Here is a 14,981-nt window from a genome sequence, read left to right as displayed (position 1 = left end):
CTGTGCAATTTGGTATGGCGGCATGCCAGTTGCAGCTGCAGCTTGAATTCTGCTCATCGAAACACCAACGAAATCTTTGTAAATTCAGCATGTATTACGTGATGTTAAACACACTGATTTCATTTAGTAAATATACACTAATTTAAGGAAACATTTTTTATATTCTTGATTTTGAAAAAGACTTTCTTCACATCACTTCGCTTTGCGTTGCAAATTGTATACAAGCAGATATTCACATTAACATAATAATACCAAAAAAATAGTAGTAGTAGCAGTAATAATAATAATTATAATAATAATAGTAATAAAAAAATCAATAAGCAAGTAAATAAGCAATGATGCTAAGACGCTTTGATTTCTTGATTGAGTGCATTCCAGTTTAAATTTGTATGTGCGGCGTCATTTTCATTTTCATTTGTATTTTTTTGTTTTGTTTTTTGTATTTATTTATATTAGTTGATTTCACTTTTTGTTTTTGTTTGTGCCTACGCTATGTTATGCACCAATCAAAAGATATCGCATCGTATATTTCCAGCGTTCACGCTCAATTAAAGCCTTTTGACAATACTGACCAGTTTGCCAGTTGTTGTTGCTACGCACCGAATGGCAACAAAAGCTACAGCATGTAAAACGTTACTGTCGCAACATGCACTGTATATTAATCTATGGCCGGTCGTGCGGATGGGTCGTCGCGATCCATGGGTGGCGGTGAGGTGAGTACGTCCACGCTTTGCGCTGGTCCTTGCGTCAAATAGCCAGCGGTGGGATTTATACCTGCAAAAATGAAACAAACAAAAAAAAACAACACATTAACAGTAAATAATATGCAACAACAACAAACAAACATGTATGTACCTGTCAGATAGCCTCTTATGTTGGTATCTGTTATGAAAAGATCGTGTCGTTGATCTTTGTACTCGGCCCATATGGGATGTTTAAGCAAGATTTGTGTGACGCGTTCGCCGTAATTGAGATTGTGTGTCATGCCCTTGAGTGCAGCGACTATTTGCGCTTTCACTGCCGATGCATTGTCCACATATTCCAGGCGACTGTCCAGGAGACCCAATAAGTATGGCACCAAATTCACTTCGAGCGATTGACTAATGAGTGAATCCTGCAAGAAAAATATTTGGAAAATAAAAAATGTAAAATAAAATAAAAAATATCAAATAAAATAAAAAATAAAAATAAAAAAATAACGTTAATTTCGGCTACACCGCAGCTATAATACCCTTCACAATATTTTTTATAGCATAAAAGGGTATAAAACATCTTTATTCTTATTTTGATCGATCAGTTTGTATGGCAGCGATATGCTATAGTTTTCCGATCTGAATAATTTCTACGGAGATTGTACCGTTGTCTTTGACAATAATTCAAGCCAAATTTCGTGAAGATATCTTGTCAAATAAAAAAGTTTTCCACACAAGAACTCGATTTTGACCGATCAGTTTGTATTGCAGCTATATGCTATAATGGTCCGAAGTTAATAATTTCTTCGGATATTGTACTGTTGCTTTGAATAATAAAACGTGCCAAATTTCGTGAAGATATCTCGTTATATGAAAAAGTTTGCCGTACAAGGGCATGATTTTCATCGATGGACTAGTTCGAATATATATAGACAAACAGACGGACATGCTAAATTGACTCAGCTCGTTATGCTGATCATTTATGTATATGTATACATTTTATAGGGTGTCCGACCTTTCCTTTTGTGCGTTACAAACTTCGTTGCAAACTTAACATACCCTGTTTAGAGTATACAAATTAATTAAGTAATGCTTAAATACTCACGTGTTGATATTTGAACAGGCGACTAAGCGTCTCACAGGCCTTCTCAATACAATCACGATGCTGTTCCATGCATTTCTTAAGCGGGTGTATGCATTCGGTTTGCGAGACGGCACTTACACAAAACTGTAAAGTTAATTGTTTAAATGAGATAAGTTTAAATTATTAATTTACAGTAAAAAAAAAATTAATTTTTCAAAAGTAGGTGCCAAATACTCACCTCGGATAGTGAGAGCTGGTGCAATACTGATAGTGTGCTTTTCGGCTGCAGGGACAGCAAATTGAACAGCTTCGGTATGTGCCCCAAAACGGGGATATCGTCGGCTAGATTCGGTTGTGAACGTAGTAGTTCTACTAAAGCTGTCGTTGATAGCTCCAAAACGTCTTTCTGTTGATAGAGGAAAATGTATGTACGTATGTACATAATTTAATATAAACCAGGGGCTTTAAAGAATATAAATGCAAAAATATCCTTTTATAAAATTGAATATAATTTACTTATTTATAATGGAAAAACGATAATATAATTTTTTTAGAAGCTGAACCTCATGATCCGACTATGACTATGTAGTCAGAACACCAGATTTTTTTTAGTTCAACCAAGTATTTTATGGTATATAAAAATTTAATAGAAATTACGATTAATCATGCCCGTTTCTAAAGGTTCGCTTTATTAGGGTTTTAAAAGTTGAAGCTACAATTATTGGTTTTTAACGAATCACTTTTTCATGTTTCATATAAATACCGTTATGCGAAATGTGGGCGTGACTGTTGTGAAATTCGTTCATTTACCAATAGTGAAACGTTAGAAATAGTTTCCTATGTTTTTCGATATCTTTTAACGCTCTTGTAATTGACAGCAACTTTCGATGATGGTCAGTAAATTCTAGAAATTTTTCGACAATTTTTCGACAGATTGCCTGTCTACTATATGTTCATGATCCTGAAACTTAAATAAATGTTGCTGGAAATGTGTCAATTGAGGTCATAAAAGACCAAACTGCAAATCTAACTTTGCCTTGATTGGTGGGTAAGCAATTTGGAAAATGGTCGATGATTTAGGATATATAGCATATTTTAATGCTGTGATAAATTTGATTTCGCCGCTTAAAAATAAATATTAAAACAAAACCAGAACTTTCGGCGAAGTCTTCAGCTTTACTAATCAAGTATTTTCTTTTCCCAATACAGTAAAATATAAAACTATCGGTCAGTGTATAGTTAAGCTGTTCCTAAAAGCATACTTCTAGGGGTCAATAAGTAGTTTGGTGTATGAATTAATTAATCATGTTGGCTCGTCTGTTTCTAATTATGGAAGAACTACAATTTTTTACGGCAACACTTGAAAAAATACAGTAGAGAATTGGACTCTTACGATGTATTGCAACTAGAAGAGGGTGCATAAGTTTGTAGATTGCATAGAAATCAACATAAGTTTATACATCCATCTCATTATTTTATCTCTTTCATATTTCTATGATAATAATATGGGTTAAAAATAATATAGGTTAAATAGTACTGTTAGAAATTCAGGAATAATAGTTTAAAAGAATTTTGAACAATATAGGATTAAGATTAATGGATTAAAATATCATTTGAACACCAAAACAGGAATATAAATGCAAAGGTGAATCTACATTCAAAATAAACAAAAATCTAAAAAATATGTCATAAGCAAATGATCAAAATATCTTAATAAGTTCCAAAAATCCTATAAATATATAAAAAAATTTACCTCTGTAGAGCTTTTGCTGATTTGCTCCACAACGAAATCCAGTAAATCCGCCAAAAATTGTTTCGGCTTACGCAAAGTCCACGCCGGATTACTGACGAATAAACGCAAATAAACGCCAGCAACAACAATTTCATTGGAAACGATATCTTTGAGCACTTCAGGATCCTTCCACACATGTTTGTCGGTGATCTTTTGCGCTCTATAGAAGCTGTTTGCGTAAACAAATAATGAAAAAGCGAAAAATGGAGTTTTTACCAAAGAAATTGAAAACAATCCTACATGCGTACCTCTCACACGTATCCGACACAGCATCACAAACTATAGCTCTCGTCTTATCATTCCATATCAATTCCGGATGCTCATGTATTGATTCGAATAATTGCACTGAAGTTTGCGGTGATTCGACCATTGCGTCAACGAAGAGCGGCGGCAGGAATTTCGATACGGTAATGCGTACCTGAAATGACGTTAACGGTATAGTGTATGGAGTGCTAACTTAATGAAAATGGCACATACCTTCGGCCCACTTAAACGATCCGCCGTCATTTTCGCCAATATTTCGGCGCACATTTCACGTATCAGCGGATTGCGTGAATTACAGAACATATCGAGCAAATAAATGGCGGCACCCTTGTTTTGTGCCTCCTTTATCATTTCCTGTACATTCATGAGACCAGACATCGTTTCGAGCACTTTCACTTGGCTGCTGCGCAAATCGGGATCTTTGAGCGCAACCAAAAACTGACCGAGCAACTCACAGGCGGCAATTTCCGAAACGCATTCTTTATTGCGTGAAACCAAAGCGACCACTTCGAGTGCCACTGTCTTGACGGCAGTGTTCTAAGTGAGAGAATAAATTTAATTACTCGCTTTTGTTAAAATAAATTAAAAAGCTTACCTCATTGAACAAATTATGCGCCAAGAAACCGAAGATCATATTGAAACTGCCGATGCATTGTATCTCCACTTCGGCATTGCATTTAATAACGGCCATTAGCGCTTGTAGCACCATTATCACATGATCTTGCAGTGCACCATCATTCGCAAAATCATATCTGTATTGCTGTTGCAGTTGTTGTTGCTCGAGCAAAGCGCTCGCTTCGATTTTATTGCGTATCTTTGAGCGATTGTAGGCGTTCAGAACTTCATCGAAGGTTTTGCCAGTTTTGGCCGGTTGCAACTGTGGGTGATTCGGTGCCAGTGTCGGTGTGAGTATGCCATCTTGACTGACGTTATTTGACGCCACAGAGGTGGGAGTTGTAACGAACTTTACACCGCTGCTGTTGTTGGTGGTCAAGTAGTGATATGCTTGCTTGAGATACTCCAGCAGATCCATAATAAACTGTTTCGGTTTAGCTATGGGGAATGTTGGCATCTCATTGTAGATGCGTATGTAGACGCCACCAATTTGCAGTTCATTTCTAGCGTGGTAAAATGGTTTAAGCAAATAACTGTATATGATAATAAAGTTTCTGTGCTTACTTGCTAACGTCATATTGGAATTCGGACACTAAATTATACACCTCAGCGACGTCCTCGAATGTCTCCTTCGTAGCAGTCGTGCGTTGTGTCTCCAAGAAGTCAACCAATTGCGCACGCGTGCCATTATCCCATATCAAGTAGGGATTACGCGTATTTGATGTAAGTACTTTTAGAATCTGTGAGCGAGAATTATAAAAGAAATTAAATTACTCTATATTATTGCACTTCCATTTCGGCTTACATCGCTGCTGCGTTCTCTGGGCAACCTATTCGCTATGTACGGCGTAAGCAGGCGATCCAGCACCTGCTTTACGATTGTATTCTTCGCTTCGGACACAACTGTATATTTCGGCAGCTGCGAGTCGTTCGGCTTTTTCGCGTTTCCATTGCCATTCGTCTCGCCATTTTCCTCCTTCTCGTTGGACGATGCATTCGAAATGACATCCGATTTGGTACTAGCATTGGAATCGCGCTTGGCAACCAGATTCCTTATTTCTGTATCGGCAGCAATACCAGAAGTTATGGCCAACTGTTTGTTGGCGTTCTGCAATGGATTCTGTGCGTTTTTCGTGTACGCCGACGTTGAGGGCGATGCAATTGCCGCATTCGCTTTAATCACTTTAGGAGCGGTGGTTGGCGAGGCATCGCCGCTGCCATTGTCGGTGCCATTCGCCGCCTTATGCAAGTCCAAACCGTAGCCGGCAAGCGCAATACAGGCGAGTACAGAAATTTTCGCTAAATTGTTGGCCACCTGTTGCTGATTAGTTTTGTCGCTGGCCTGCACGCCACTCTCGTCCAGCGTGTAATCGTAATCGAACCAGAAGAGCAGCAGTGACCACAGCACGCCATTGCGAACCAAATTGCATTGCAATTCGTAGTTGTTGGCCGCCATACTGGTCACCAAACTAACCGATAGCGTGTGCTAAGGGAGAAGAAATGCGCTTTAATGCTTTATTTGTTGTTTGGCAGCACTTTAACAGCACTTACCTTAAAGTACACGACGCGACAGACGTCGGAAAGCAATTGCGGCAATGTGATAATCTTTTGTTTGCATTTCTCAAAGTTGCAGGCAACCTCGAAACAACGTGTCACATTCGAAATGACTTGATAGTGCAGCGCATCGGGTTTAGAATCAACACCCAAAATCGACACGCAACGTGTGTAGGCCTCTAAAAGCGCTTCGATGCCCTCTTCGCGACGCAGCTCTTCCGCATTCAAGGCCGAGCAATGCACCGTGTGATAACAAAGCTCCGAGGCGGCCGATAATACCTGTACTTCCTTCGAGAATAAGTCATCATCGCGTGTCTCCAGGCGTATAGTCTTGATTAACTGCGGATAACCGGCGTATTTGTAAGGACGCAACACTGTAAAGAAGTAATAGAAAAAATTATATGACAAATGCTTGCCGTTAATTATCTGAAACTCACCATCTGGATAACGTTCGAAGAGTATGCTTTGTGTGCGCAGCACGAGTACTATGTTTTTGGGATCTGGTCCACCTGAGGACCACACCGAACGCGAGCACAAGAACTCATACGCCTGATTGACTTTTTCGAAAACTTCACGTCCATTTGGATTCTTGTCCGGATGATACATTTGCGCTAAACGGTAGTAACTCTTGCGTATCATCGATTCATCGGGTTTGGGTGTCTTGGTCAAGTCGATGCCGAGATCTTGGTACGCCTGCTGTACAGTCATTTGTGGTGGTTTCTTTTCGACTTCTTTGCGCCAAGCATCCAAGGTGTGTTTCAGCAGCTGGACTGGATCGGCGATGGGCCAGTTGGGGAATTTTTGTGTGTCGCATAAATGGCGTAAATAATAGATGTGACAGAAGAGTTCATTTTCGAGCTGTGGATAACTGATAGCCGGTATGGCAAGGTAGGGATAGCTGAAATATAGTAAAAAAAATATATATGTTTTTAATCTATAAAAAAAGTGCTCAAACAACTATCGAACCCACAGCAATCGAGTGTGGATAATCGGAAAGGACCCGAATTTTTAATGACAGCATTTCTCCAATTTTTTTAACTATGAAATAGGGGCGGTTACGTAAGCTGCGACTTTATGAAAGCATAGTACCAAACTTTAGAAACAGCATAATATGGCGGACCGATGATGGGACTATCCCAAGAGAAATTCATTGTCGTGTAGTACACCTGTATGTCGGTAATTCGATTTCAGATTTTGGAATGCTGTGTACTGTGGCTATTCGTCTTTGATGGCGACCGTTAACGAGTTTCAACATGGTCGTACGACGGTTTTTGATCAGACACGCCAGTTCACCAAAAAGAGCTAACACGAAGGATAATCTCGTATGGGCAAACAGCCGCGTGAAACAGCTGAAATAGTAAGCAGCTCAAAAGTCTGCGTCAGCGAAGAAGTTTCTGCGTCGAAGATCAAAGAATAGTCGAAACTGTGGAAACTGCTCCGTTGAAGGCGAAGGCTTTCTTATCAACCAGAAACCCGAATTCCAAAAAAATTTTTGGCTACAAATTGCTGCCCCTTCGACCAAATTCTGCAGTTTTGACCACGTATAACTTCTTTTTGCTTCCAAACTACCGTGTATAGAGCCAAAAGGAGATTACGCTTTGAGAAAAAAAATCGTGTCTACCAAATTTTCCATTTTTATTTTGTTCGGAATTCCCTCGTTTGCTTATATGTAGCTAGTATACTACACTTCACTTGTTGCCAGTAATAAGTGGGAGTATCATTAAACAATAATTATAACTTACCGCGCCATTGTGTGCCCCTTCAAGCGTGGCGTAAAATCAGCAATGTGTGCCGATATCTTTTCAATCAACAAACGACGCATTTCTGAACTCCAAATCGCCTCCGGTGTATCGAATTCACCTAAAAATATTTCCGCAAACTTCTCAGCACTGTAGTTTTCCAAAAAGCACACCATGGCCTCTGGCAACAGTTGACCCAAAATGCTGCGATGCATTATGCCGGATTGTGATGTCTAAGAAATAGAAAAAGTCAATTTCACATTAACTGAAAATGTAATTTATGATGCGTTAGCTAACCTCATCACTGCGGAAACCCTGCTTCATGTGTGTCATCTTTAGGAACTTTGTGATCGGCAGTATATTGCTACCCGTATACATGAGCATAAAGTAAAATACACCGGTCAAATAGACCTTCGGCATTTCGGGATTGTCTTCCATAATGTGACACAACAGTGTGGCAACGCGTTCCAGCAAGCCGGGATCGTGTGTGAGACACACCTGCACGATGTGCGGTAGACAAACGAATTCGGATAGTTTGCGTGACAATTTGGGTCCCGGTATAAGTACGGCAGTGCCGTTTTGTGTGCGACTTGGAAAGAAGCTCGTACATTTAATGAGTATATCGAGCAGTTTGGAGGACAATTCGGTCTCATTGTAGATCGGCGTACCCTTGGCGATAAGGCACCATTTTAATTGCGGTATTTGTTGTAGCGAACGCCAACCATCCATACCGATGGCCCAGCAACGTGTTTTCGGTGTTATCACACCCTTTTGCCAGAGCTCCTTCAATTCGGAATATGTTATGGGACCTTGACGTTCCGGTTTTTGTCCCTCCTTTTCAATATTATAATACCAATCTTTCTCCTCATATGCCTCCATATTAGGACCAGCCTCTATGACATTGGTTTTCGTATTCGGCTGTGCACGCCCCTTATGTAGATGTGCCAGCGTTATGAGGTCAACAAGGCACTGCACGTGATCGACAAGTGGACGGCAATTGGATTTCTCCAGCACCATGCAGGATATCAGATTGATGAGCGCATCACGCAGCGATGGTGAGAGGCACTATAAAATATATGTAAATTTATATATAATTATGTTTGTAGTGGTAAATACAAGTACATACACGATCGGTTAACTGCAAGATATAGGACATATCGCTAAAACGACCGATTTCCTTGTGGTAACGACGATAAACCTTCGCTAGCGCTTGTAGTGACACTACCGTTAGTTGATCATCGTTGACACGTTGGCGACAGAGTACACGACGGTAGAGCGCATTAAACAACTCGATTCTGAAATAGAAAATAAAGTTGTAAAAATGTTGTGAAGTGTGTGTGTACAGTTGTTGCTTACGGATCTTTCACAAGATTTTGCGGCCAATCGTCTTTCTCCAAAATTAGCCGTATATAATAGTCACCAATTTGGATTTCATCTGCCAAACACTGCAAAAAAATATGTAAAGAATTTTAAGTCAGTTTTGAGTTAGTCGCCTTTGAAAAATTCCGTCTCCATTAAGGTTTACGATTTGTTTTTAAAAATTGAGAATTTTTAACTGATATCAATTTTTTAAATATGAAAAGTGTTTTTGCGCCAAAATGTATGCTAAGTAATTAATAATGTTCCAAAATGAAGGGACTGTTTGCAACAATTACAGTTGACATAACTGGAAAAGACCAGGATTTATGCCCGACAAAGGCCTAACATCTCAGCAAGTTCTCCAAAACAATTCGAGTAATTTTTTTAGTGTAATAGCATGAACTCAAATAATTGCACAATCTTTATGACGTTCTAAATATAGCAACAGTTTGTTCCAATATTTACAAATTGAAATGTGAGTTATACAGTCTATAGATAATGTCCACTGAAGGTGCAAATTTAATATACCTGGTAAGTAACCTCGAACTCTTGATAATTCCACGCCACAATCATAGTGCCAGCCAAGTCGCGATCGTTCATAAATTGCCGCAACTCGTTTTCCAGGCAAATACGCAACTCCTCACGTGTCTGTCAGAAAATTTCGTGTATAATTTTTATATGCGATATATGTAAATATAGAAGTTCTAACCGACCTTATGGTTCCATATTAAATTCGGCAAACTGTGATCTTTCGCGAAGTTGTAAAAGAAATAGGGTAAATTTAATATATCGTCCTCTTTTTTCTTGCGCTGACGTCGATTTCGAAGCACCACTGGGCGATTTTTTATAGCTTGAGCAGCAGGATCCTGTTGCTCTAAGAGGTTCATACCCCAATGCTTGATATCCTTTGGGGAAGAGAAAAGAAATTATGGATACTTAATACGTATTAAATTTTTTAAATTATAAAATAAAAAAATATAATAATAATAAAGCGTTTCGTAGCACACAAGTAAATGCATTAGCTGAGTCTGTTTAAGCGGATAGTAAGAAGAAAGCAAAAACATGTTGCCACGACAGTCGGGTCTACGTAACCGAAACGAACCCGGATTTTTATCCGGCCAACGACTGTCAACTCAGCAGCATTTCTAGAAATTACTTCAGGGATGTTTTCTGCCGCTACAACAACAACAATAAAGCCAAAACTGATCCACTGATGTTTGATTTTTAGATATATTCGCATAGTTGAAAAATCCAACGATGTTGCCAGCTCTAATATATACTACACACATTTTTACGCATATAAACCGTAGTTTCCGAAGCCGTATTACTTTATTTAATTTAAATTTCCACTCCTGAAGTCATGTGATTGGATTTACTATTGGATACTTGTTTCATTTTACCGCTTTACAGATTGTTTTCTATGTAACGGCTTTTCCGTACATACATTGATTTGTCTGTCACCTATTCTAACGCCACTTGATTATGCAAGCCTGCTTGATTTATGAGAGTTGTTTGTTCGATTCGCCACTCTCAAATTTTTAGTGAATCGAAAAAGCTATTATAAGTGATTATATTGATCATACTAAAATACATACATGTAAATGTTTCTCAATAATATTCCTCCTATTTCTATTGGAATGTTGTATTGCGAGTTTCAGATTATCGCGAAAATTCAATTTATCATCCTCCACATCAGTCTTTGGTACGCTCTCCTCGCTCTCCAGGAACATTAGCAAACCAGCAGGCTAAACGCCAAAACAATATTATAGTATATACATAAATACATTACTTTTAAATTATACTTCGAAAAATACTTACAAATATGCGTCTCAACAATTCCAAGGCTTCCTCGTTATCTGTAATCCACAAACCAATTAAATGGCGTGATAACTGACGATGAGTCGCCAAAGTTGGATCATTGGTTGGTGTATATAGTGCAACAAGTAGATGCCGGCACAATGCCGCTTCATCCAAAGCCAACGCCTGCATCTGTTGGGCCACATGCAGTTCACCCTCTTCGATAATGGCGCGTAAAACTAGACCAGCACCCTTCACAATGGCCAACGAGGGATGCTGAAAGAGTTTATACAAATAACGACCACGTTCGGCAACTAATTCCAGCAATATATCGAATTGTTTGCCATCTGTCGTTTCGCTGTAAGGCACACAGAGGGCGAATGTGAGGAAATCCAACATAGCGGATAGCACTAGCGCGCCACTGCCGTGACTCTGTAAATGATATTGCAATTAAAGTTAAGTTATAATTTTATATAAAATTGTATTTGTATGTGTGTTTACATACCACATGTGTTGTCCACATGTTTAGCAATGTTTCCAGAAATGACTTTGACGATAATATGGATGATTTATTTAATTGCTCTTGCTTCAGGTCATGATCGGCATTCACTGAATGCATGAGTGAATTTATCATATCGATGGCTGAGTATGTAACAGCCAAGTCTTTACGACGCAAAGCAGCAACAATTTTCGTTCCGATAATTTCGCGAAAACTTCAATATGTCAAAAATAATTCTAAATTAATGTATTGTATACAAGAAAAACGTATGTGTATAGCTCACCCGGTTAAGTTTGTAAATGCGCCATAGCCGACTTTGCTAGCTAGCAATCGTGTGAGTGCGTGAAAGATTGTTTCGATTTCGAGATTGTTCAATTGTGCAGTTGGATTGTCGAGCTCCTTTTGTGCCAAAGCTTGCAGCGCACTCAAGATGAGTTTCTCTTTGTTCTCCGCAAAGAGGCTCTATACGAAATATATATAAACAATTTTAAAATATATTAAAAAAATGTATGTATGTATGTATATAAAAAATCCAAAATATATAAAACAAAAATTTATAAATACATTTATATTTGTAATAATTTATAAATATATAAAAAAATATATATATTATATATAAAAAAAATTTAAAAAATACTTGTATACAAAAAACTTTAAAAAAATATATACATTATACATTAAAAAAATATATAAAATAATTTTAAAAAAATAAATGTATATGAATAATATAATAACATATATATATAAAAAAATTTAAAAAAATATATATGTATATAAATAAATATAAAGAAATTAAAAAAAAAGAAATAATCATATTCAAAATCATAACAAAACTTAAAAAATAATTTAAAAAAAAAAAATATTAAATTAATATAAAACAAAACAAAAAAAAAATTTTTTTAAATGAAAACAAAAACTATAACAATATTCACATAGCATGTAGCACATTTACTTACATCTTGTGTAACACTGTAGTTAAGACCACTGTGTGGTATGTTGGCGTTAAAGCGTTCAAGTACTTCAAAGCGTTTCGTTGGATTTTGTACATTGTTGATGATTAAGCGCAGTAAATTCGCCTCAGTTTCCTCATCGACGGAGCAACTAAATGGTACATAACGTTTACCACGCGGTGTATTGCTTATGCGTACGTGAACATCCTTATTGCCACTCGAACGCACTGCATCCAAAAGTGTGGCCAGTAGCGAATCGCGGTCATTGGTCAAATACTGACGCAATATGCCATTTTTATATTCAATACAAAAGCGTTGCAAATTGTCTTTATCTCGTACTAAAGCAAACACATCGGTTAGCAAACGTAGCGTGCAAACGCTATATGTCTGTGGATCGCGTTCCAACAGCGTGGCTTCCGTGAGGCAAAGTATGCGCTTCACTGGATCCGGATGACGTGGTGTAATCTTTTGCACCGTGAATTCGGTCATAGATGTTTGATACTGATCACCGCTGTTTGGGAAACATTTATATTAAATAATTATATGTAAATAAATATGTGCATATGTGCAAATACAATACTTACCTATATTCACCGAAACGCTGACGTTCGAATTGTTCAAGTGTTATTTGGCTTTTGAGTATTTTCGTTTCTATACCGAGAAACTGGATCGAACGCTGAGCTATATTCTGCACAATTTCATGATGATTCAATGCACGAAAAAGATGTAAACGACTGAAGCCACCATGGGCCATAACAATGCCCCCATCGTAGTCGGAAATGCCTACTTATATCGTAGAGACAAGTTTTTAAAATTAAATTGGGTAAGAAAAATTTGTTTTAGAATAAATTTACTATTAATTAAAAGCAAGAACAACTTTAAATGGTTAGTAAAAGTTCCAGTGAAAAATTAATATCCAAATGATTTCTTTTTGTTGGTCCGTGCATTTGTCACTAAATTGTTAGTTGTAAATTATATTTCGTTAAGCTCAAAATGTCTTCAATTTTAACTCGAAGCAATGATTGCAGGCAAACTTAATATTTATGTTTATGTGATAACTAAGGAACTATTAGTACCTATTATGCCCTCTATGTCTTTATACATATAACTTGTGAGCACTTCATTTGTTGTTGGATCCAATTGATCTAATGAGCACGGTGTGACTTCAAGCATTGTGGGTAAACTGACACCAGACCAATGATATTTATAAGCAGGGAAACGCTGCAATGCATATAGTGTAAACAAAGTTGTATGTAAAAAATTTAACACAAAAACAATGCACATACATATAAATACATATAATATAAATAATTATGTATGGGCGTGTTAGCTAAGCACTACGGGAACAAATTTATTTATATCGGACTCACTTGTGAATTTTTAGGCTTATCAGCAAACTCTTTGTAATACTTTAATATCGAGCAGAGTATGTCATTTCGATATTCAGATGAAAGTTTTATAGAATCGACACGTTTCTCTTTTTTAATAGTAAGCACAAATTCATTTGGTATCTGCAATTCAAATAATAGTTCAAGTAAATAATAAATCACAAAAGGTACATGACTCACATTTGTTGCTTTACTCGGTGCCGCCGAAACGATGTCTGAATATGTCCAACGATTTGTTAAATCTAACTTATCTGGATTGTATGTTGAAATTCCAGCAGTACCAATAGCTAATATACGTTTATATTTACCCTTCCACGAATGTTTTGTCACCAAAAAACATTCAAGGTCCACATTATCCTTTGGCGGCACCATGGCGGAAGTGTTTAAAGTTAAACTACTACACTGTACAATGTTTTTAGAGGCAAGACTGGCAGCTGTGTTGTTTGTGCACACTGCCTCACAATGTTCAATTGATAATTAAATGATGACCTTCTGAAAAATAGAACAATCGTAGAAATTGATTACCAAAGCAACATTCAACCGCAGCAAGTTTAAAAATGATTTTTTGTTTTTATCGATGTTGACTAATAGTTTGTTTTTTCCTTTTATGAATTTCGGGCGCTATTATTATTATTTTTTTTTTTGCGGTTTGATTGGCACTTATCAGTAACTGCGAATACCACTGGAATCCAGAGTACACAAGTATCACAATACTTCAAATGGGGGAGTAAATACCAATGAAGTGAGTTTACTTTAGGAACATCCGAAATAAATGCGATTGCGTTGTTGATGAGCCAACAAGACAGCGCCACTGACTGCGACAACCGCAATTAAAGCAGCGCCACAGCGCCCCACAATGGGGCTAATGACTTTCATTTATGCACAGTTTACTCACTTTTCTTTCTTGTTAAAACATTTTCTGCGTTTGTGCGATAAGCACAAATATTAATTTAATCTATTTTTATTATTTTTTACGTGATAAAATTCAAAATTAATGCACATCTGATCGAATTTTTTTGCAAAGTGAACTCTCCAGTCACAACAGAATTTTTCCAATTGACATTTATGATGGCAATAGTGCGAATATGTTGCGAAAGATAAGCGATAAAATACGCACAGCTGTTGGCTCTTTACAACACTGTTTCAACTCGATATAATATAGAATTAAAAAGAATTTGATTGACAAATTATAAATATATCTTGTCGATAATTAATTATAAGTTTCTATTAGACGCAGACTATTCATAA

General features: G+C 37.3%; 1 protein-coding gene across 3 annotated transcripts; it reads right to left on the bottom strand.

Annotated features, from left to right (window-relative positions):
- Positions 1–141: 141 nt before the first annotated feature.
- Rme-8 (receptor mediated endocytosis 8) lies at positions 142–14,787 on the bottom strand. 3 transcript variants are annotated; one of them, XM_014240844.3, is made up of 28 exons: positions 14,629–14,787; positions 13,914–14,225; positions 13,716–13,856; positions 13,422–13,566; positions 12,930–13,131; positions 12,352–12,856; positions 11,679–11,857; positions 11,402–11,609; positions 10,918–11,328; positions 10,695–10,844; positions 9,813–10,004; positions 9,628–9,747; positions 9,097–9,185; positions 8,867–9,035; positions 8,038–8,805; positions 7,744–7,973; positions 6,439–6,899; positions 5,999–6,375; positions 5,253–5,933; positions 5,012–5,187; positions 4,428–4,950; positions 4,046–4,369; positions 3,817–3,986; positions 3,530–3,737; positions 2,015–2,182; positions 1,798–1,920; positions 856–1,114; positions 142–774 (listed from the first exon to the last, which is right to left on the bottom strand). In XM_014240844.3, the coding sequence occupies exons 2-28, from the start codon at positions 14,103–14,105 to the stop codon at positions 659–661; spliced, it is 7,287 nt and encodes a 2,428-aa protein (XP_014096319.2). In that variant the 5' UTR covers positions 14,106–14,225; positions 14,629–14,787; the 3' UTR covers positions 142–658. The 3 variants fall into 3 exon arrangements, with proteins under 3 accessions (XP_014096319.2, XP_036219024.1, XP_069965073.1); XM_036363131.2 differs by having other exon boundaries at positions 12,930–13,128; XM_070108972.1 differs by having other exon boundaries at positions 13,914–14,222; positions 14,629–14,776.
- Between the last annotated feature and the right edge of the window lie 194 nt (positions 14,788–14,981).

This window comes from Bactrocera oleae, chromosome 4 (assembly GCF_042242935.1).
Source record: "Bactrocera oleae isolate idBacOlea1 chromosome 4, idBacOlea1, whole genome shotgun sequence".
Lineage (NCBI taxonomy): Eukaryota > Metazoa > Arthropoda > Insecta > Diptera > Tephritidae > Bactrocera > Bactrocera oleae.
Note: the sequence above shows the minus strand (reverse complement) of the source record. Positions and strands in the feature narration are given on the sequence as shown.